This window comes from Ovis aries, chromosome 24 (genome assembly GCF_016772045.2).
Source record: "Ovis aries strain OAR_USU_Benz2616 breed Rambouillet chromosome 24, ARS-UI_Ramb_v3.0, whole genome shotgun sequence".
Taxonomy (NCBI): domain Eukaryota; kingdom Metazoa; phylum Chordata; class Mammalia; order Artiodactyla; family Bovidae; genus Ovis; species Ovis aries.
In genome coordinates, this window is record NC_056077.1 from 36,764,853 (window position 1) to 36,786,769 (window position 21,917).

The 21,917-nt window shown below is 54.6% G+C and overlaps 4 protein-coding genes across 6 annotated transcripts; 1 reads left to right on the forward strand and 3 right to left on the reverse strand.

Annotated features, from left to right (window-relative positions):
• Positions 1-4,246: 4,246 nt before the first annotated feature.
• Positions 4,247-5,356, reverse strand: MBLAC1 (metallo-beta-lactamase domain containing 1). The gene has a single exon (XM_027961411.2). The coding sequence runs from the start codon at positions 5,335-5,337 to the stop codon at positions 4,546-4,548; it is 792 nt and encodes a 263-aa protein (XP_027817212.2). The 5' UTR covers positions 5,338-5,356; the 3' UTR covers positions 4,247-4,545.
• Positions 5,357-5,972: 616 nt separating this feature from the next.
• CNPY4 (canopy FGF signaling regulator 4) lies at positions 5,973-10,252 on the reverse strand. Its single transcript, XM_004021025.5, has 6 exons — positions 10,069-10,252; positions 8,018-8,144; positions 7,823-7,919; positions 7,464-7,586; positions 6,843-6,960; positions 5,973-6,750 (listed from the first exon to the last, which is right to left on the reverse strand). Exons 1-6 carry the CDS (start codon positions 10,181-10,183, stop codon positions 6,602-6,604), a joined length of 729 nt encoding a protein of 242 aa, XP_004021074.1. The 5' UTR covers positions 10,184-10,252; the 3' UTR covers positions 5,973-6,601.
• A 323-nt stretch (positions 10,253-10,575) lies between these two features.
• TAF6 (TATA-box binding protein associated factor 6) lies at positions 10,576-17,860 on the forward strand. 3 transcript variants are annotated; one of them, XM_027961723.2, is made up of 15 exons: positions 10,576-11,066; positions 13,200-13,415; positions 13,510-13,596; positions 13,717-13,870; positions 14,064-14,120; positions 14,198-14,317; positions 14,537-14,682; positions 14,768-14,845; positions 14,954-15,055; positions 15,136-15,318; positions 15,804-15,878; positions 16,006-16,131; positions 16,629-16,802; positions 17,023-17,220; positions 17,335-17,860. In XM_027961723.2, exons 2-15 carry the CDS (start codon positions 13,260-13,262, stop codon positions 17,713-17,715), a joined length of 2,037 nt encoding a protein of 678 aa, XP_027817524.2. In that variant the 5' UTR covers positions 10,576-11,066; positions 13,200-13,259; the 3' UTR covers positions 17,716-17,860. The 3 variants fall into 3 exon arrangements, with proteins under 3 accessions (XP_027817524.2, XP_027817525.2, XP_027817523.2); XM_027961724.2 differs by having other exon boundaries at positions 10,576-10,622; XM_027961722.2 differs by having other exon boundaries at positions 10,576-10,601.
• On the reverse strand, positions 17,836-21,698 carry AP4M1 (adaptor related protein complex 4 subunit mu 1). Its single transcript, XM_004021026.5, has 15 exons — positions 21,569-21,698; positions 21,378-21,466; positions 20,886-20,992; positions 20,702-20,798; positions 20,491-20,601; positions 20,323-20,403; positions 20,038-20,100; positions 19,891-19,957; positions 19,735-19,788; positions 19,499-19,605; positions 19,303-19,397; positions 18,935-18,979; positions 18,662-18,712; positions 18,428-18,539; positions 17,836-18,269 (listed from the first exon to the last, which is right to left on the reverse strand). Exons 1-15 carry the CDS (start codon positions 21,624-21,626, stop codon positions 18,048-18,050), a joined length of 1,359 nt encoding a protein of 452 aa, XP_004021075.3. The 5' UTR covers positions 21,627-21,698; the 3' UTR covers positions 17,836-18,047.
• Between the last annotated feature and the right edge of the window lie 219 nt (positions 21,699-21,917).

Sequence of the window (21,917 nt, forward strand, 5' to 3'; positions counted from 1 at the left end):
GAGAGGTAAGTGGAGAACACCGTGGGGTCCAGGAAGCCAAGGGCGCACACAAGTTTCAAGAAGGAATGTCAAGTGCTGCCAGTGGTCAAGTAAAACAAGCACTAAGTGAACTCTGGATTTGGTAATTATGATGTTCATAAGTAGCACTATCCAGAGCCCTTTCAGCGGTGTGCTCAGGGTAGGAGCCAGTCTGAGCAGGGCAGTAAGCAAAAACTGATGAAGAGGAATCAGCAAGGATATGAAGTGTCTGGTGGGGTAGGGAGGGATCACTCCTCTTCTGGAGGTGAGTCTGGGTGCAGATGCAGTTTTCTGATAAGGTGGCTTGAAGCAGAGACAGCAGGGACAATGGTCTTTGCTTTCTCTGTGAAGCAAGTGCTGCCCCCTTCTGGAAGTGAGGACAGAATGATGTAGTGTGACTGACAGCTGCTTTGCACAATCAGTTCAGTTCAACTGTCGCGCAGTCGTGTCCAACTCTTTGCGACCCCATGAACAGCAGCACGCCAGGCCTCCCTGTCCATCACCAACTCCTGGAGTTTACTCAAGCTCATGTCCATTGAGTCGGTGATGCCATCCAACCATCTCATCCTCTGTTGTCCCCTTCTCCTCCCACCTTCAATCTTTCCCAGCATCAGGATCTTTTCAAATGAGTCAGTTCCTCCTATCAGGTGCCCAGAGTATTGGAGTTTCAGCTTCAGCATCAGTCCTGGGAGAAGGCATAAAGGATTGCCTTTATTAATAAGAAGAATGTATATAACAAAACACAGGGATCCTCTGGCGGTCCAGTGATTAAGATGGCAATTTCATTGTTGGAGCTCAGGTTTGATCCCTGGTTGGGGAATTAAGATCTCACAAGCCACATGACACAGCCAAAGGGGGGTGGGTGGGAAACAAACAAACAGAAACAGACTCACAGATATAGAGACCAAAGTAGTGGTTATCAGTGAGGGAGGTGAAGGGGGAAGGGAAAAATAGGGGTATGGGGTTGAGAGAACCAAACTACTAAATATAAAATAAATAAGCAACAAGGATATACTGCACGGCACAGATGAATACAGCCATTCTAATAACCTTAAATGGAGTACAACTTATAAAAATATTGAATCAGTATGTTGTATACCTGAAACTAATATATTATAAATTAACTATTCAATTTTAAAACTTAAAAAATAAAAATAGAACTAGAATAACCACACACACACACCCTCAAAAGGGGAACTTACTATCACCAACTAACCTATTGTGATACGTTGTAACAGAAAAAAGGGCCACAAATTCCTTACAGCTGCTTCTATCAAGATGGAGCGACTATTTCCTCATGCCTGAATCTGGGCTGGCCTTATGACGTGCTTTGGTCAACAGAATGTGATGTAAGTGATGTACAATTTCTCAGCCTAGACCTCATGTGGCCTTGCAGCTTCTGCTCCCAAGGGACACAACAAGGAGAGGACATTTCCAGAAATAATGACCAACACCAGGTATTACCTAATGAGAAGGAGATGACAGAGGATGAGATGGCTGGATGGCATCACTGACTCGATGGACATGAGTTTGAGTGAACTTCGGGAGCTGGTGACGGAAAGGGAGGCCTAGCATGCTGCAATTCACGGGGTCGCAAAGAGTCAGACACGACTGTGCGACTAAACTGAACTGAATTGAACTGAACAATACAGAGAAAGCATTGCTAGAGTTTAAGATAAGGTTGGCAAATTCAGGGGAGATTTTCTGCAGGAGATGAAAAAGCTGAGCCTGGGTGTCTGCGATTGGTGGGTGTTTGAGATTGGCGCAAAAGAGCAAGCGGACTGGGGTGGGGGGTGGTGGGTGGGAAGAGAATCAAAGGCCTAGGAGAGGTGGATGTGGGTGTCTGGAAGGCAGCAGGCAGTCAGCCAAACTGGAGAGCTGTTCTTGGAGAGAACCAGGCAAGAAAGTTTGGATTATTCTGCAGCCAATGTCTGCCACTGATTTGTGAGCAGAGGCAGTTAATCATATAGGTCAAGTTTTCCTAAGTTTTCACAAAAAAAGTTTGAAAAGAACAGTCACTCTGGGGCCAACTCCCTAATATCTTTAGCACTTTTTCCCTCTACCCTCAGCCCCCTCCCCACACGGTCCTCACTGCCTGTCTCTAAGGGTTCGTTTCCATCAGTGTTTGTATCAAGACTCATCTTGTAAACAACTGAAAACACAGGACAGCTTAGGCAGGAAAGGAGTTGATTAGCCCAGGTGACTGATAAGTTAAGCAGCAGATCTGGCTTCCACTGCTCTCTGTTCACCTAGTCTGTTTCTCTTCACTGCCCACTTCTGCCCCCTACCGTTCAGCTTCATTTTCAGTCCCTCTTTGGGGAGCAGTGGGCTCCTCCAAGGAGGCAAGACGACTCATCCTCCCATGTTAGTCTTGCAGGAAAGAACAGGACTTTTCCCTCCTAGATCCAGCAAAACGACTAAGATTACTAAGATTTAGTAGGTGACCCGTCCATCCTGGAGACAATCGACGTGGCCAAAGGGATGTGTTGATCTGGGTGACCAGCCCTGAATCAAGGGCAGGATACCTATGCTCTAGAAAATAATTCAAGACTGGAACTTTTACCTGTAAAACTTGAGCACACAGCTCTAAAAAAAAACCCATCCCCTCCTTTCTCATCCTCCCATGCAGCCCTGAAGCTAGTGGAATTACATACCGTGCATCAGATGGGTCCTCCAATAGCCATGGACACCACTCAGGGTATAGTGCTGCACTGGTGTGCACACAGCTGGCCCCTGAGTTCCCTCCACATACCAGCACAACTGGTGGCCCAGGAGACTGGGGATTCGGGCTGCTGTGGCTGCACTGCTGGCCCAGGAGCCCCGCACTCTGGTGGTCATCAGACTGGCCAACACAGAACACAAGTCAGTGTACGGCAGCGACTGGAAAGCCCTCCAGGTGAACTGGTCCTTCTGAGCTGCCTTTGCAGACCATGTGGCCTTTGTGGACACCTAAGAAATGACCTCCAGCCTAACCCTCCCCAACAGCATCCACCCAGGGAGGGTCATCATCCACAGTGAGGTGGACTTTGTCCTTTCCTTCCTCTCCCCAATCTAAACACTTCTGTCCATGTTGGGGCTGTGTGGACAGAGGGCCCTGGTACTGGGACACAGTTATGAGGACCACAGCCACAACAGGGTTTCTGGAATAAGGGCAGGTACCATCAGGTTCAACCACAATGGCTTTCAACCTAGTTGTTGCCCCATTCCAACGCCTTCTCCACTCAGAACGAGTGATTATTTTAAAACATAAATGACACTAGGTCAACAACCTGGTCTTGTGTGTCAGTATAAAGCCAAAGCTTTCAATCTCGGTACAAAATCAAAACCTCTCACCATGGTCACCAAGGCCCTGCAAGATGGTGCTGGCCAACTCTGCAGGCTCATTTTTTTACTGCTCTTCCTCCATGCTCTGTAACACAACCCCAGGGTCTTCTTACTGCTCAAGTAAGTCAAGCTTGCCTGTGTCTGGCAATGTCATCTGTGGCTGGAATGCCCCTCTCCCACATGGCCAGCTTTTTCTCATTCAGTTCTCTCATTAGGCACCACCTCCCAGAGGCTTTTCCTGACTATTCTCCCACCCCAGCACTCTATCCCCTTCTCACCCCGCCATTTGTTCATATCACTAACCAGAACCTGGAATTATTTGGCTTACTACTCTTATTGTTTACCTGTCTCCTTGAGTTTGTCTGCTTGCTCACTGCTATATCCCCGAGCTGGAGCCATGCTTGAGATATTGCAGGTATGTTAATAAGCATTCCTTGATCAAATGAATGACAACTTAAAGTCACATGATTCCAATGATCTCTCTCTGCCCTGCACCTTCTCACAGCAAACTGCCTCCTCTGAGAAACAGGCAATGTATTGCCAAAGTGTCCCCTTGTTGCAGTTGTTTGATTATATCTGCATAATAATCACTATGGATGCTTCACTTTTACGTTATGTGTGTGTGTGTGCAGTTGTGTCCAACTTGTTGAGACCCATGGACTCTAGCCTGCCAGTCTGCTGTCCACAGAATTTTCCAGGCAAGAATACTGGAGTGGGCTGCCATTTCCTACTCCAGGGGATCTTCCTGACCCAGGGATCCAATCCAAGTCTCCTGCATCCCCTGCACTGGCAGGTGGATTCTTTACCATTGTGCTACCTGAGGCACTCACATTTACATTAGAGCAGTATGATTTTCTTTCCTTTAAAAAAAATCTTTTAATTGTAATATATTTGAAGGGCAGTATGGTTTTCAATGCAGTTTCTACCTTTATTTTGGAAGACTCCCAAGAACATTCTCCTATTTTATTAATGACGGCTTAGAGATGACACAGAGCTGAGGAGGCCTTGGTCCTAGTTTGGTCAGAGAAACAATGATACTTGTGCCAGCTGAGGCAAAACACTCTGTCCTCACTGGAGAACTGGCCTCCTAGAAGAGGCTACCCATGACTACTTTGACATGTCATCTTGTCTCTTGGACGTTCAGTTCCTCGGTTGAGGGGTGGAAGATGGGATTACTGAAAAGGATCCAGTCAAGACTGGATTTTATCCGTGCACCGTGGGCTCCTCTCCGTCACGAGATCTGGCTGGCTCTGCCTCTGGCGCCAAGGCTTCCCTTATCACCCTAAAGGGGGCTCCGTGACCAGGCACGATCACGTCGGCGGTGCCCAGGACCCGCTTTCGGCTGTGCTTCTGTGCCACTGGGTCTTCGCTCAGTGCCTGCCACGAGCCCTCGTCCCCATCACGTTCAAACACATCGCCCACTACCATGACGGTTCCCAGGGCCGTGCCAGCCACCAGCACGCTCACGTCCCGCTGGCCACCGTGGCCAGGTGTGGCCCACACCTCGAGTCCCGGCCCCAACCGCAAAGGCCGCTCCTCACCCAGTCCGTGGGGTAGGTAACGGCCCCCGGGGAGGCAGAAGTCGTGCGAGACCAGCAGGGCCGCCCCGGGAAACAGCCCCAGGTTCCCGATGTGGTCGGAGTGTCCGTGGGTCCCCACCACCAGAGTCACGTCTCCGGGAGCCACGCCCTGCCCCGCCAGGGCCCCCAGGAGCGCCTCGCGAGCCCAGGGGCCCGCGGTGTCCACGAGGATGGGGCCCCGGGCCGCCTCCTCTAGGGCGGTCTTCGCCTCGTAAGGCTGGGGCTCTCGGTGGCTGGAGGCCGGGCCCCAGGCCCGGGGAAGGACAAGGGTCACGGAGCCGTCGGCTCGCACGGCGTCACCGACCCCCTCGGGCTCCGCGTAGCCTTGCAGCAGCACCACCACAGAGTAGGGGTCGCCGGGCACCAGCAGAGGGGTCTCCCCGGGCAGCGGCTCGGTGCGCACTAGACCGCTCATGGCCCGAGACGGATCAGCTGAGAGGTGGGGCTGTGGGCGACTCCCTTCAGGTTCCCACACTCGCCCGGCCTCCGCCGAATGGTACCTTCCATGTGTCAGTTCCTACCCCCCTCACACGCTTAAATTGGCATCGCCCAATTGAACTTCGGCGCGAACCCGCTAGTCCCTCAGCGACTTCGGCCACCGCCCCGCTCGCGTGTGAGGTTCTCAACTGCAACCCCGGGGGTGTCGTAGTTATTTCCTTCTCTCTAACCTGAGCCGCTCTCCATCTTGGACCGAGCTTTAGCGCCTCTCCTAGGACTTGCCTCACTTCGAGGCAAGAAGTGACAGTGGAAAAGCGAGAGGGAGTTTGTCTTTCTCGAGCTCCCGTAACCCAAATATGGCGGCGCGGGCGGCGCCGCGCACGGAATTTTATTCCTGCGCGTTTTCAGGCATGCGCAGACCAGCTCTAACGCAGCCGCCAGCCTGAAACCGGTCTCAGCCCGCCGATGCCTCCCAACCTCCTAGGCTGCAAAATTACAAAGCACCATTAACTTCTAACAGGCTGGAGGCAGACGGCCCTCTTCATCGGACGCTGCTGTTTATCGGGCAGCTATGATGCGTGCATGGCAGTTGTTTGGAATTTGGGATCCAACTGATATTTAAAAAAAAGTTTACTAGCGTTATAGAAAATTTGGCACCTTTGATGTTACATGGTCATCTCTCGGTGAAATTACTACGAAGTAGAGCAAAGTGTCTACCCCATCTAACTTCATCTAACTTGTCAGTATTGCCCTGTCCCCATCCAGTGCCCCCTTCCCGTTCACAGATTGTTGGCATGTAGCCTCCTAGATGCCAGCAGTGTGTATAGGTTGTTCAGAATGTCCATTCTGGCTTCTCTTTTAAGAATCTAAAAACAGACCTTCGAGGGGCAAAGTGACTCTGCCAAGGTCCACTGCTCCTATGCCCAGCTGACCTCTGGGTCCAGTGGGGAATAGTGGAGATATTCAAATAACTCAATACTGTCACTACACACACCTGAGAAGGGGCTGAATGGCATTTAGAGGACTCATCTGCTGGGGCCAGGCTTCTATCTACTGCTTCCACCTTTCTCTCCATAGCCAGGCCATGCTACACCACCAGGATCCTGCCTGAGACCAGATGGGAGAGAAGAGCTACAAGCTGTAGGGGTCACTCACACATACACAAACTCTTAAAGCTGTGGGGCAAGGAGAGCTCAGACTCTCCATGACCCCTGTCCCTCCTGGGGGCTCAAAGGCAAGGGTCAAAGATCCTCTGGGTCACGCTGGGAGTGGACTGGTGTGTTAGTCACCTCCTCTTCCTCCTCCTCCTCCTGATCCTGCTCCTCCTCTTCAGTCTTCTCTTGCCCATTTGTGATCTTCTCCTTTCCAGTCCAAGTTTCCTGTAGACATGCTAGGTTGGGTAATAGAAAATAATTTAGATATTAGTCCTGGGGGACAGAGAGGTTGTAGCCTGGCAAGAAACAGGCCAGCTCCCACACTTACCAGTTTCAGAAGCTGGAAGCACATGACCTTCACAGAGAAAATGCTGTAGGGGCTGCTCCTGATGGTGGAAGTACCAATCTCCCACGACGTCTTCAAACTCCTCCAGCATGGTCTCACACTGGTCAAGTGGAAGGGTCAGAAGGGTATCTGCTCTGCTGTTCTGTGCAGACCCTCCTCCCTGCTCTTCATTCGCGGTCTCCCCACCCCACTTTGGAGAGGCAGGGAGCCAGGCAGTTAAACTTGGGTTATTAGATTTGTGGTCCTCTTTCATTCAACAGACATTTATTGGCACCTACCCTGCCAAGTAAGTTATTAAACTCCGAGTCTCAGTTCCTTGCCTGTAAATGGGAAGTGGTAATAATATCTACCACATCAGGTTGTTGTGAGAGTAAAATGAGGCAGCAGCTGGAAAGTATGTGGCCCAAAACCAGGCACACAGTAGGTACTCAATAAATGGCAATATATATTCTTAGCCTCCATTATTACTTCTTGATATGCTCCTGGGCCCACGTCAGTCAATGGCAGAATCCCTGCTTTGCTCAAAGATGGACCTCCCTAGGATTGAGCTCCCCTCTCAGGTTCCCCTCTCACCTCCCTGGGCAATGCAGTATCCAGTCCTACCTGCTTCTTGAGGAATGTGACCTCCACACTGGGCTCGTCCCACAGCTCTAGAGGGATCCCCAGATCCACCTTCACCCCCTTCTGCACCAGGCCTTTCAGTGTCGCCATGGTCTGACTCTGCCCCTGAAAGATGGGAATTTGAGCTCAGTCTGGTCCCCTGCTCCACCTCCTCCCCTTTTTGCCAGATCCACTTTGTCATCTACTGGAGACTCTAGTGAGAGCCACAGGGATGAAGAGAGTCTACTATGGGGAGGGGACACTCCAGAGCTGGGAGAAGATGGGCAGACTTCATGAGGACCTCAGGGGAGACAGGTTGTAGCTTCTGAAAGGTGGGATCCTGCCCTAGAGAAGAGTCTGACCTTGGCGTATCTCAATGAACCCCTGCGCTCAGCGTGAACACTGTAATCCAGGATCCGCTCACATAAATTCTCCAAGGCCTCTTCCAGCCTTGTCTCTCTGTGGGAAGAGGGGAAACAAAGACTCCCTGGATGCTGTGGGTGCTCCCACGGCTCCTCAGAGGACTGGAAGGTGGAGGAACATCGAGAAGGACTCACGAAACGCTGTAAGGGATGTGTCTCTTCCTCTTGCCTGTGTCCAGCACCTGCCCCAGCTCCAGCACCTCTCGAGATCGGCCAGTACGACTCAGCTCTTCCTGTAGCTCCAGGCTCAGGAGTTTACATACTAGATGTCCAAGGGGATGTGAAAAATAAACAAACATACCAGCACCTCATTCTGTAAATGGCAGCAGAGCCACAGTGGTTATGGGTGCAGGCCCTGGGGCCAGACTGGTAAGGCTGGAATCCTGACTCAGCCACTTAGTAGCTGGGTGACAATCCTGCTGGGTCTTGTTTCTTCACCTCTAAAATGAAGTGCCTCCATCACAGGGCTGTGGTGAGGATTAAATCAATCTATGTAAAGCCCCTAGAATAGTGCCTGGAAGATGGTGAGCACTGCATAACTGTTTGCTGTTTCCTGCAGTTATTTATTGAGCTCCTTCTGGATACACAATAGCAATACAGAGAGCAACAGACCCGTGACCCCTATCTACAGGACAGTGCCAGTGTCACTGGGGACAGATAAAAAGACGATGACAATATTTTGTAATGGACCCTACACTGGGGTGGGGAGGGGACGGAGATAAAACCAAGAGACTTAATCTCACTAGGAAATGCAAAATTCCCTCAATGGTCATTCACTGACTTCCTACTAGCCTGGGATCTCCTCAAGGATGAGCACTGTGTCTCTTCTACCACTGTCTTTCCAGTACCAGTGGGTCCCAAGAAAAGGAGTGGCCTACGCAGAAGTGCCAAGCAAACTCACCACAGGGGCAAGTAACAAAAGTATCTCACATATGCCTATGGCACTATGCTAGGACCGGGGAGATATAGGTACTCTCCTTCGCTCCAATACAGTGAGAGGTGACAGATAAGGAAGGAGGCTTCCAAAGGTGGTGACTTAAATTGGATGTTGAAGAACCAAGTACAGAAGAGTGTGGATCATTCCAGGCAAAGGACAAAAACAAAGTGCAATGGCACAGAGGAGCAAGAGGACCAGGCAGGTTCAGTGACCACTGAGAAGTTCAGTGTGGCTGAAGCATGGGCACTTTGGGGATGGGAGATAGGGTATGGAAATGTAAGAAAGATGGAGGCTTGTAAGAAAGAAAGAGACTTGAATGATGTGCCAAAAACGTGGAGTCTAATCACAGCAGGAGGCCTGAAGAGGTGTTAAAGCAAGGAGGGACTCAACTGAGCCTGTGTTTAGAAAGACTTGACAGGTGTAGCAGGTTAAGAGTGAGAACACAAATGAAAGGAAAGGAGCGGTTAGGACCATGTCATGAAGAACACTGATACTGAAATGCAGGGTGGAGTAAGGCAAAGGGGAATAGAATCCAGGAAGAAATTAAAGCCAAGAAGGCAACCAACTAGGGAACCAGGGCACTCCGCGGCTCAGCTCTGAAGTGCCCCCTCCCAGCTGGTCCCACAGATGCAGCTACAGAAGATGCTGCTCGATGAAAAATCCACACAGTGCAGACGCTCTGCAAAGCCTCACAGTTATGCGGAACCTCTCCCAGTTGTTTGGCCACCTCTGTCTTTTATGAGCTTCAAAGCCTGATTTATTCACTCTCAAACCCCCGCAGGAGGGCGTAGGGCCTGTAATTTGGGAGCGTCTCTGCTGGGGTGGAGCAGAGGATATCTACAAGGTAATGAGCCTGACAGCTCACTCCTGCAGGATCTTCAGATTTAGCTCTGGTCCTTTGGGGGAAACACACGCACACACACAGAGAAGATGCTGACTGGAGTGGGCGATCGGGCCGATAGTCTGAACTACAATTCCCACAAGCCACTGGGGCCCAAACCAGCAAGAAAAAGCAGGCAACCCCCCCACCCCCCTTCTGGATGTCTCATGGGAATTGGAGTGCCATAGTTTGGGGGTAGCGCTATGCGTTCCCTCTGTTGGCCCCATTCGAATTCCACCAGGCTCCATCAGAACCTTCCTCAGGTCCTCAAGGAGGTCGAGTGACCCACCCATCACGTTCCATTTGGTCTGGCCCAGACGAAGGAGGTAGGGCAGAAGGATGCGAATAGGGGCTACTCCCTTTAGATACCTTCGCATTTGCTGGGCAAGCGTTCTGTGTCATCGTCCTCCTCCTTCGGCGTCCCAGCCCAAGCACCGTACACAGTCAAAATGAAAAGCAACGTTCCCAACCGCACAGGTCCCATGACCAAGTGCCGTCCACAGCTAACCACCCCTTGCTTTCAAACCAACTTCGAGCAGGCAGCGGGCCCTTTAAATCGCCAGGCGGTCGGCGGCAACATTAATCCAGCCTGGCACGGGAGGCGCACGCGCAGTGCCGCCTCGAAAGAGGGCGGGGCCTCGCTGCGCTCTGGGCTTCCCCACCTGGTTTTGTGGCGCCTCCCGCAGGTCCTGGCCGCCGCATAGTGAAAGAATAAACTGAAGTAATTACAGCAAGAGAGTGTGCTCCTTACACGCAAGCATAGAGACACCGTTTTTATATCATTTCAGGCTCTGAGACTAGGGAGCTCACTCCGGCTCGGGGAAGGGGCAAGGGACCCGCTCTCGGTCTCTGCCAGGACCTGCTCCCGGAGGGGGCGGGGCCAATATGGCGCCGAGCGCCGGGTGAGCGGCGCTTTGGCGGCGGTGAGAGGCTTTTCCTGCGCTGGGCGTTCGGCTGGCGGGGGCGGGTCTGAGTGGTACCCGGGTCTAGACTCTTTGAAGGGCCCGTGTGGGGACCCAGAGGGGGACGGTTGGTTGAGTGTCCGTGTGCGTGGGGGCTCTGTGTGTTTGCACTGGAGGGATGTTGGGGGATGAGGTGGGCTCTGTACGCTTTCTTTCGCGCTGTACCCATTGCCTGGAGAACCTTCGACCCGCTTCCCTGCTGGGGAATGCTACACGGATCTAGATGAAGTTAATCTTCTGTGACGCCTCCTTGCCGCTCCAGTGACCTGAGGTTTCCTGAGGCCGTGGCGTGTTTTGTGAGCCTTTACACTGGCAGAGGGTACCGCGGGCTATCGAAGGATTAGTAGGAGCTCATCAGGGTACTGGGACACGACCGCCTCCTCTTTACTCGGCTCGAGGTCTAGAGTATGTGTTGAATAAATGTGTCCTCTGCAGATAAGATTTATAAAAGTGGGGGAGGAGACCTGGGATGGGTTGAGAAGAACGAAATTGTTTTTCCCTCCCCTCTTCTCGCCCCTCCATCAGGCCCACACCTGCCCCTCACCACCTTGCAGTCGCTCCTAAACACTTTTGACATTAGACTTCCTAATGCCAGGTTCAAGTGAACATTATGGCCAAGCTTGGGCCTATGTCTTGTTCGATAATAATGGTACCGAGTCCTTAGTGAGTTCCTAGTCTCTAAGCCTTACAACTCATATATTCAGCAGGTATTTGTTGAGTATCTGTCTGGGGACTCTGCATACATCAGTGAACATAACAAAGCTCTCTGTCCACACATAGAAGGGAAGGGGCGATGTAGTGAGAAGCATAAGAAGTAATACAGTATGTATCAGCAGACGTTAAATTCCATGGGAATTTAAAAAAAAAAAAGGCAGAGCCGGGGTGGGGTGCAGTATTAAACAGAGTAATGGGAATAGGCAGCCTGGGGACATCTAGGGAAGGGCATTCCAGGCAGAGGGAACAGAGCAAGACCACAAAGCAAAAACATGCCTGGCATCTTGGAACAGCAAGGAGGACCATGGGGCTGGATCATAGTGGAAGAAGGAAAGGAAAGGTCAGAGACTTGATGGGGAGATAGCAAATCATAAAGGACCCCGAAGACCGAAATAAGGATTTTGTATTCATGCTGTGGCACACTGGGAGCCAGTACAGGGTTTCGAGCAGAGAAATGACCCAATCTGATTTATATTTTGACAGAATCATTCTGGCTGCTAGGTTGGGAATAGATGTAGGGAGCAAGGATGCAAGCAGGAAGACCTTGTCAGGAGGCTCTTAAGGTTCCCCAGCAGGTGGGTAATGGTGAGCTGGCCACGCAGTGGGAGCAGAGGGATCAAGTCGGATCACCTGATGGGTCTGCGGTGAGGGCTCACATGATGAATAAGCATCTGGGTTAATGGCATTGCTATGAAGATGAGGAAAGCTGAGGCTGGAGCAGGTGGGGAGGGGGATGTCAGGAGTTGAGTTCAGAAGAAATTTTAAGTAGCCAGTTAAATATACAAGTCTGGAGTTGGGAATAAAGTTCTGGGTGGGGGATATAAATTTACCATCCTTAGCCTGTATGCAATACTGAAAGCTGTGAGAATGGTTGAGGTCATCAAGAGAATATGTATACCTCATAGCTATATGAGGACCAAAGGCAGGGCATTCCAGCATCAGGCAGATGAGGAGAAGAGGAAGAACCAGCAAAGGCAATGTAAAGGGGCTAGTGAAGGAGGAGGAAAGCCAAGAGCAGGAGTCAAAATCCTGACTGGGGTAGGTTCAAGAGAAGGAGAGGAGTTGGGGAGGGGCGAGACGAGAACCTCTATAGTAACAGGTAAGACAGAGCATGTGGGTGCCAGAGATGCTCAGCGGGTGGACATAGCGATGGGAGCCTGGGGAAGTCTCTTCTGATGGCCAAAAATCAGGGAGGAGGAGATGACAGGTGGGATGGAACCTGAGTGCACTGAGCTCTGTGACCATCAGCGCAGCATCAAGAGCCCATCTGAAGTTTGTGGCCATGAATTTAAAGTGCAGATTGGTCAACATGGCTGTGTATTTTCTCATCACATTCAATGGTAGGGGCACATAGGCTCAGACAGGGCAAGTTGTATTTAACCAACATTTTATATTTGTCAAGCATGAATAATGATGCAAGAAGGGGCAAGAGACATGAAGGTAGGCATGTCAACCACCTGAGGTAAAAAGGACACTTTGCACATTTTACAGAGAAGAAACCCAAAGCCAGGAGCATTTAAGTAGCCTGCCTAGACAACACTGCTAGGTAGTGCTGGGGCTGGGATTGAAACTAAGAACTGAGATCGTTCTGCTATACCTGACTTGTACTGTGCCTGGCACAGAACTAGAGCTCAATAAATTGCGTCCAGTTGGGTCCAAGTCCTACCTCCTGTTCAGTGAGTGCTGCTCATGTGAGGATGGACAGAAGACATCCCCCAACTCCATCCCCCTCATGCTCCACTGCTCTCCCCTTGTGGTGGCCTCTCCTGACTGGACAGCCCCTCTTTAGGTCTCACTCTCAAGTTTCCTCTCAACCCCTGCCAGGGTCTCCATCTCTCTGCCCTGGGGCATCATCCTTCCGGGGAGGGGAGGAGGGGCTCCAGAATGGCTGAGGAGAAGAAGCTGAAGCTGAGCAACACTGTGCTGCCATCGGAGTCCATGAAGGTGGTGGCCGAGTCCATGGGCATCGCTCAGATTCAGGAGGAGACCTGCCAGCTGCTGACGGATGAGGTCAGCTACCGCATCAAAGAGATCGCACAGGTACCTTGGTCTTCCTGCACTGCACAAAGACTGCTGCCCAGGCCGCCTTCTCCAGGGTCTGTGGCTGACGTCTGTCCTCCTACCCCCCACCCAGGATGCCTTGAAGTTCATGCACATGGGGAAGCGGCAGAAACTCACCACCAGTGACATTGACTACGCACTGAAGCTAAAGAACGTTGAGGTGATGGGGACGCACAGGATGAAGGGGCAGGGTGCCGAAACCTCCCAGTCATTGCATTGACCTCAGCCCAGCCAACTCAGGCTCCCTTCTCATCCAGGGTCTCTCTCCCTCCTGTTGTAGCCACTGTATGGCTTCCATGCTCAGGAATTCATTCCTTTCCGTTTCGCCTCTGGTGGTGGCCGGGAGCTTTACTTCTACGAGGAGAAGGAGGTTGACCTGAGCGACATCATCAACACCCCTCTGCCCCGGGTGCCCCTGGACGTCTGCCTCAAAGGTCGGGGGAGGGGAGAACAGGGGCCAGGGAGGCGGGAAAGGGCCGTGTGTGGGTGTGAGGAAGGGCACTGGTGAAGGAGCCCTCCGTGTGAGACCCCTAGTGGGGAACACGAAGGAAAACACATCCCTTCGTGTGGACTGACTTCCTGATGTCCCCGCCCGGTGGTTCACCTGGACACCTTTCTTCCTCGCAGCTCACTGGTTGAGCATCGAAGGCTGCCAGCCCGCGATTCCAGAGAACCCACCCCCAGGTAACCTCCACGCCCAGCATCCACCCCTTTCCCTCCTCCCTCTACATCTCCTCCCGACTGCTTTCCTTTCCCGCCAGCTCCCAAGGAGCAGCAGAAGGCCGAGGCCACAGAACCCCTGAAGTCAGCCAAGCCAGGCCAGGAGGAAGATGGCCCCTTGAAAGGCAAAGGTCAGGGGGCCGCTCCAGCTGACAGCAAAGGTCAGTACTGCTGGGCCAGGCCTCTTGCCCCAAAGCCAGATGGTCATGTGTGTGAGGTGGGTGAGGTCACGGCAGAGGCTGTGAGCTCTGGCCAGTGAGCCCTAGAAACGGCCAAGAAGCCGGTTTCCCTGGGTGTGGGAGGTGAGGCTAGAGGTTTGCCTGGTATCCAGGCCTCCTCAGGAGCTTTCCTGCCTAAACCTGGCTTCCTGACTCACACAGGGAAAGAGAAAAAGGCGCCACCCCTGCTGGAGGGGGCACCTCTGCGACTGAAGCCCCGAAGCATCCACGAGTTGTCAGTGGAGCAGCAGCTGTACTACAAGGAGATCACCGAGGCCTGTGTGGGCTCCTGTGAGGCCAAGAGAGCGGTGAGGCCCCGCCCCGCGTCCTGCCTTCGCCCCTCCTTGGCCCCCCGGGCGGTGCCCCGCTTCACTCGCCCCCCTCCCCCCACAGGAGGCTCTGCAGAGCATCGCCACGGACCCAGGTCTCTACCAAATGCTGCCACGCTTCAGCACCTTCATCTCGGAGGGGGTGAGAGGCCACGGGAGGCTGGAATGGGGTTCCGGGGGCGGGCGGGCAGGAGAGGAGGCTCACGGAGGGCCCCCCTGCTGCCCCATCCCTGCTCCCTCCCGACCCTAGGTGCGTGTGAATGTGGTGCAGAACAACCTGGCCCTGCTTATCTACCTGATGCGCATGGTCAAGGCGCTGATGGACAACCCTACCCTGTACCTCGAGAAATACGTGAGTGGACCGCCGGCCCGCCTCGCGTCCGGGCTCGGGGACCGGCTGTCACAGCGGGCTGATGCGGGGCTTCTCCCCAGGTGCACGAGTTGATCCCAGCTGTGATGACCTGCATCGTGAGCCGGCAGCTGTGCCTGCGGCCAGATGTGGACAACCACTGGGCGCTGCGGGACTTCGCCGCCCGCCTGGTGGCCCAGATCTGCAAGCACTTCAGCACGACCACGAACAACATCCAGTCCCGCATCACCAAGACCTTCACCAAGGTGAGCCCTTTCCGTCACTGGCTGGCTTGTCACCCGAACAGTGAGTGCCACGCCCACGCCAGTGTGGCTTCAGGAAGTGATGCTGAAAACCAGCGGCAGAGAGGTATGGGCTGGACTTGGGCCAGATCCGCAATGTCTTTTTTTTCCAATTGTAGGATTCCACTTTAACGTTCAGAAACAAAAACTAATCTCTGCGGGACTTCCCTGGTGGCCCAGTGGTTAAGACTCTGTGCTTCCAATGCAGAGGGCGAGGGTTCAATCCCTGGTCAGGGAACTAAGATCCCACATGCTCCACAGTGCTGCCAAAGAATTAAACTAATCTTTGACAGTAGAGGTCAGAATAGCAGCTACTTTGGGGAGGAGGGAGTGGTCGGGAAGGAGCTGTTGTGTCTTAAATGACTTATAAGGGAGTATATGAGACTTGAGTCCTTACCAGTTAGCTTTTCACACCCCTTCATTTGGGTTTATTTTCCATCCCCTTACAGAGTTGGGTGGATGAGAAGACCCCATGGACAACGCGCTACGGCTCCATCGCAGGCCTGGCGGAGCTGGGACACGATGTTAGGCCCTGGCAGGGGAGCCCTGGGGAGGGGAGGGATTGGGAGGTCAGAGTGGGCAACAGCCTCCCGACCTGGGAGACCCTGTGGTGACCCCCAGACCCCAGCTTTTCCCTTCCTTTTCTAACAGGTGATTAAGACACTGATTCTGCCGCGGCTGCAGCAGGAGGGGGAGCGGATCCGCGGGGTTCTAGATGGCCCGGTGCTGAGCAACATTGACCGCATCGGGGCTGACCATGTGCAGAGCCTCCTCCTGGTGACAGACCCGCACCCTCCCCCTTCTTCCCACTGATGCCCCCTCTGCCCCCGCCACCCACCCACCCACCCACCCACACACGACAGTGTTTAGCAAGCACAGAGCGTTTTCCATTCACTTATCCCCTCTTCATCTCATATGCAGAGCACAGCTGAGTCCAGTACTGTTAACAGCTGGTGCTGTGTGAGACACTGAGTGAGAAGTAAGGAGTCTGAACTCAGCCTGTGACTTTCAAGCCTGACCTGCCCCGATGCTTCTGCAAGGCACACACCTTGTGGACTGGCTGGCCCTTAGGTGTGACCATGTAATCACTCAGCGAGCTGTCCACTCAGCCAACTGCTGCCTGTGTTCTCTACGAGGAAAAACCTCCGCATTCCTTACACACTGATAAGCCAGCAAGTGCAGCCTGGCCTTCGGCAGGCACGCGCTGAAATAATTGATGACCACCTTTGTCACCCCTTCCCGGTCCGGATCTCATCTTTGCCTTCTCTCTACAGAAACACTGTGCCCCTGTCCTGGCAAAGCTGCGCCCGCCGCCCGACAATCAGGACGCCTATCGGGCAGAATTCGGGTCCCTTGGGCCCCTCCTCTGCTCACACGTGGTCAAGGCCCGGGCTCAGGCTGCACTGCAGGCTCAGCAGGTCAACAGGACCACCCTGACCATCACTCAGGTCAGTGCAGGCTTGGAGGAAGGGGGAGCAAGTGGAGAAGGAGGGGAGGGTGAAAGGAAGGAAAGCTCGGGGGGTGGTTCCCATCCCAGTGAGGCTCTCAGACACTACACGCTGGGGTGTGCACCCTGACTTCTGTGAAACATGGGGCCCCCCAAGTCAGCCATCTTGGGGGAGCTGGTGAACACAGATAGTGATGTTTTTTTCCTGCTTCTTTCTACAGCCCCGGCCCACGCTGACCCTCTCACAGGCCCCCCAGCCTGGCCCTCGGACCCCCGGCTTGCTGAAGGTCCCTGGCTCCATTGCATTGCCTGTCCAGACGCTGGTGTCTGCGCGAGCTGCTGCCCCCCCACAGCCGTCCCCGCCGCCAACCAAGTTCATCGTCATGTCCTCGTCCTCCAGCGCCTCATCCACCCAGCAGGTACCCCGTGTGGGACCGGGGATGCTGGGGCCCGGGTTGGAGCACGGGAGGCGACCCCTGGCCTGGGGTGTGGGGTGGGTGCAGGCCAGCGGCACTGCCTTCCTTCTGGCCCAGGTCCTGTCCCTCAGCACCTCAGCCCCGGGCTCCGGTTCCACCACGACCTCTCCCGTCACCACCACCGTCCCCAGTGTGCAGCCCATCGTCAAGCTGGTCTCCACCGCCACCACCGCGCCCCCCAGCACTGCCCCCGCTGGTCCTGGCAGTGTCCAGAAGTACATCGTGGTGTCTCTGCCGCCCACGGGGGAGGGCAAAGGAGGCCCCGCCTCCCATCCTTCTCCCGTCCCTACCCCATCCTCAGCCCCCTCCCCACTTGGGGGCAGCGCCCTCTGTGGGGGGAAACCGGAAGCTGGGGAGAGCCCCCCTCCTGCCCCAGGGACTCCAAAGGCTAATGGCTCGCAGCCCCCAGGGACCGGCTCCCCTCCTCCCGCACCCTGATGCTGACCTTCTCCCTGGATTCTCTCTCCCACACACAGACACACACATGCTGGGTGGAAGGAGTTAGTAGCCAGCTTCCCTCCATGTGACTTTCTCTTTAGATATTGTACAGCCAGTTGCTCAGAATAAAAGTTTGATTTTTAAATTGTGATCCACTTCAGTCGCCCCTGGGTCAGGTCCCACAGGAGAGTCTAACTTGTCAAGCTCCCTGGTCTCGAGGACTCAGGACTCTTCCAGCCCCAGCCCCAGGCCAGGACACTAGGAGAGAAAACATCATCCTTCTCCGATGCCCTGACCACCACCTCTGCCTCCTGGGTCCTTGTTTGGGAGCCTCAGATCCGAATGACGTAGGCGTCGCTGTGGCTTAGGTGTCGCACCCATTTGTGGGGGTTGGCGTTGCCGCAGGGTCTGAATGCCAGCCTGAGGAAGCGGACCTGGAGGCCGGAGCACGTGTGCCGGGGCAGTTCAAAGGACAGGCTGGCGGGGCCCAGCCCCAGAGGAGCCGAGGCGGAGGGGCCTTGGCCAGGAGGCCCAGGGAGGCCCGGGACGTCCATCTGTGATGGGGAGAGGCAGGGAGGGGTGCTGAAGGCCCCGAGAGGAGGGAGGGCAAGAGAGCCAAGGGGCCAGGAAACTGACCACCTTCGTGAGAAGGCATGGGTCAGGGCTGGAGGTGGAGGTGGGAGCAGGGCCTTCGAGAATCAGCAGCTGGTACCTGGAAAAGGCCTGAAAGCTGAGAGCCTCCTTGCACTCGAGGCAGGTCCCAGTGAAGGGCTCCCTCCCCCAGTTCTGCCTTCTGCTCTGGGCTGCTCAGCTCCTGAGACAGGCTGGAATCAGGAGAGGAAAGGGTTGGGCTCAACCCCTGCCCACAGCTCCCACCCCAGCGCTATCTGTTTGCCCGAGAAGCTAGTTCGACTGCCCATGGGCCCCGCAGTGCACATGCGCTTACCTGACCACCCCTCGAGGCAGGGGAAGATGCAGCCTGACGTTCAGAGCCTGGCTGCAAGGGAGAAGGGAGCAGTCAGTCCCAGGAAAGCCGCATCCCATCTTCATTAACGTCACCGCTGGACTTGCGCACAAGCGCCCCCCACCCCCTTCCCAAACTCCAGGCTCTCCCCTGGATTCTGAAGCTGCCGGCCGCACCTAGGGGTGGAAGGAGCAGCTATCTGGGCCTTGCCTCCTACCCTCCATAGCTGGACTGGGCTGGACTACCCCCACTCACCTCTTTGGGGGCAGGTCACAACGTAACTTCAGATAAACCTGGAGCCTGTGTGAGGGGGCAGAAACTGTTACGCAGGCCCTATCCCACTGGCAGGGCCCCCATTTGTGGCTGTGGCTTTTGCCCCAAGAAGGAAAGAGAAGAGCTGAGATCCACCCAGCTCCACGAGCCATTACATGCACGGAGCTGGGTCCGCTTGTCGGGGAGGGTGCACATTCTAACTGGGAGCCAATGTCACCACCACCACCACACTCCTCCAAAATCAACCTGGGAGTTATACACATGCATACAAATATACACGTACACACACACGGACATACATACAGTGGCTTGGGCTCCAGAGAAGTTCTAGAACGGGGAAATGGTCTCACCTGCCTGAGCCTCGGTCCCACTGCACAGAGGGAAAGAGCCGGAAGGGGAGCGGGGAAGGGAGGTCATCTGAGAGTTGGTACCTCATCACAGTCAGCTGAGACCAGAGAGGAACAGAGGTGAGCTTGGTCTCCTTACACCTGAACGGCCTCCCTCCCCCTCAGTAGATGGAATGTGCTAGGCCAGCCCGGTCCTGACCTCACCCTGAGGGGGCTGCAGACGGAGGATCCGATGAGATTCAAACTCATCCAGGTATACCGAACTGTGAAAGGAGACCTCATCCACCCGAATTCCCGGCCCATAGCCTGGAAAGAGAGAAAGACCCCCTCTGCTGACCTGTGTTTTGGGAGGGGGTGGGGATCCGTCTAACTTCCCCAGGTGAAACCTAGGACAGTGACCTCTACTTAGAAGAAAAAGACCCGCTTTCTCCTCACCTCTCAGTTCGGACTTCCCCACACAAAACTCCTCGGTCAAGCCGATGCGCATCTCTGTCAGACAAAAGAGTATCAGAAGAAGCCACCGTACCACCATGCCCGCCACCAAGGAGCCAATCCCACACCTCAACCTGGTCCAGCTCGTGTGCTGCTCACCTGAGCCGCTGGGCAGAAAGCTCTTGAGCCGGATCTCTCCCTGCACATCCACCTTAAGCAGCGAGCCCTGAGAGCAGCGGGACGTCAATGCCCAGCGATTCCCAGGTGCCACCATCCTCAGCCGCAGGGCTGGGGGCCCAAACTTACGTTAGAGGCTATCAGTACAGATAATCTCTCGACAACGTCCAAAAACACTTCATTCTTTTGGCTCTAAGGAAAGAAAGGGGGTCTGGTGGTTGGAGGTTGGTCGGTCTGTCTTCTAATGTGGACAGGCAGAAAGGAGAGAACAGTGGAGGCTGGGGCCCCAGGATGGGGGCACAGGGCTAAGGAAAGGGATCCTCCATATCTAGAGAAGGGGGAAAGATATGCCAGGATCTTGCACTCTGGGGACTCAAAAACCAGAGGGTGTGAACCCAACGGCCCCTCCCTCACCTGGTCAGAGCGGCTGGACAGGACTGGCCGGCTGGCTGCACTGCTGGGGGCCACTTTGCTCTGTTGTGTCTCGGCCCCAAACTGAAAGCACCCAAATCAATCAGTCCTCATGGCTGATGCTTCCCACTAACCCTCCTCAATCCTGGCCTCCTCTGTCCCCGGACTGACCAAGCCAACGCTGCTGAGATCAAAGAGGCTGAAGGGTTTGCTGACCACAGCCTCTGTCTGGATGAAGTTCCTCAGCACCTCCGTGGATGTGGTCTGTACGTAGCCATAGTCCTAGGGGGCAGCGGAAAGTCACTTTTTGGGTAGTCGGTGGGGGAAGGGGTGAAAACGAATACTGTATCTTCAGGGAAGCGGGGACAGGGAGGAACCTCACCAGCACTTCATCCAGGAGTTCGTAGACCAGAGCCACGTTGCGAGAGATGGTCGCCTCCCCTAGGGAGCCACAGTAATCACCCAGAAGAGTGGCCAGCCTGCGAAAACCCAGACAGAGGGTGCATAACTCCTCCTCTCTGACTCCCTGACCCCTGCACCCGGGTGCCCAGCCCTGCCCTCCTCACCGGGAGAGCAGCTCCAGGAGGCTGAAGGGAGAAATGTTTTCTGAAGTAGTGGCCACCAAATAGAGACCGCTGTGTCTGATGTGAATAAAGTGACGATCATCGTGGTGCTGAGGCATAGGCACGGAGAAAAACGTTAGGAAGAAAGCTGCAGTGATTCCTGGCCATGAGACTGAGGCTGGTATCCTGATTTCCCTACTTACTAGCAGCGTGACTTTAGGCCACATACGAAACCTCCCCAAGGCCCAGCTTCCTAATGTGTAAATGAAGTTAGTAATAGTACCTACTCCAAAGTGGCTGAGGATTGAAACGTGTGAAGAGCTGCGCCTGGTGCAGTTAGCGATCAGTAAACCGCCATTAATATTATTTAGAAGAATGTACCCCCTTCCACACCGCGTATGAGCTCTTAGAGAACGTTCCTGGAGGAGGCGCCTCCCAACCCCAGACCACCAACCGCATACCCACCACCCCACCCCCACTCCCGCCAGTGGTTACCATGACAACCGGAGACTCGTCTCCAGGCAGTCCCGTCAGCTTCCGGTAGAAGAGCTCGGCCACATCCCGGCCGCCGCTGTCTCCGCGGACTGACCGAGTGGAAGGAAAGCTAAGGAGCTGGCGACACTCGCTGGCACTGGGGCTCTAGTCCCACGCAGCCCTTCTCCCCCCGCCCCGCTGGCCAAGGATACAGTCCTTGTAGATGAGCGGGTCCCCCTTGGAGGACAGAATGAAGAACTGGGAAATCATGGCCGTTCTGGAGAATAGACTAGGAGACAGCAAACGTTGGGCCTGCCCCGCCCTGCGGCCCCGGAACAAAAGGACGCGAGTAGCCTGGCCCTTTAAGAGCGATTCTCCTCCGACCGCGGGAAACCCGGCGCGCGCCCCGCCTCGCCCAGGCCTTCCCTCCAAACACCCGCGCCTCTTCCCCGTCACTCAGCCCAGGTTCGCCCGTTGATTGGCCCAGGCTGGGGCCCGCGGCCAGCGGGAGGGACGAAGGGCATCCTCTCCGATTGGCCCGCAAGCGGCGGCGCTGGTCAC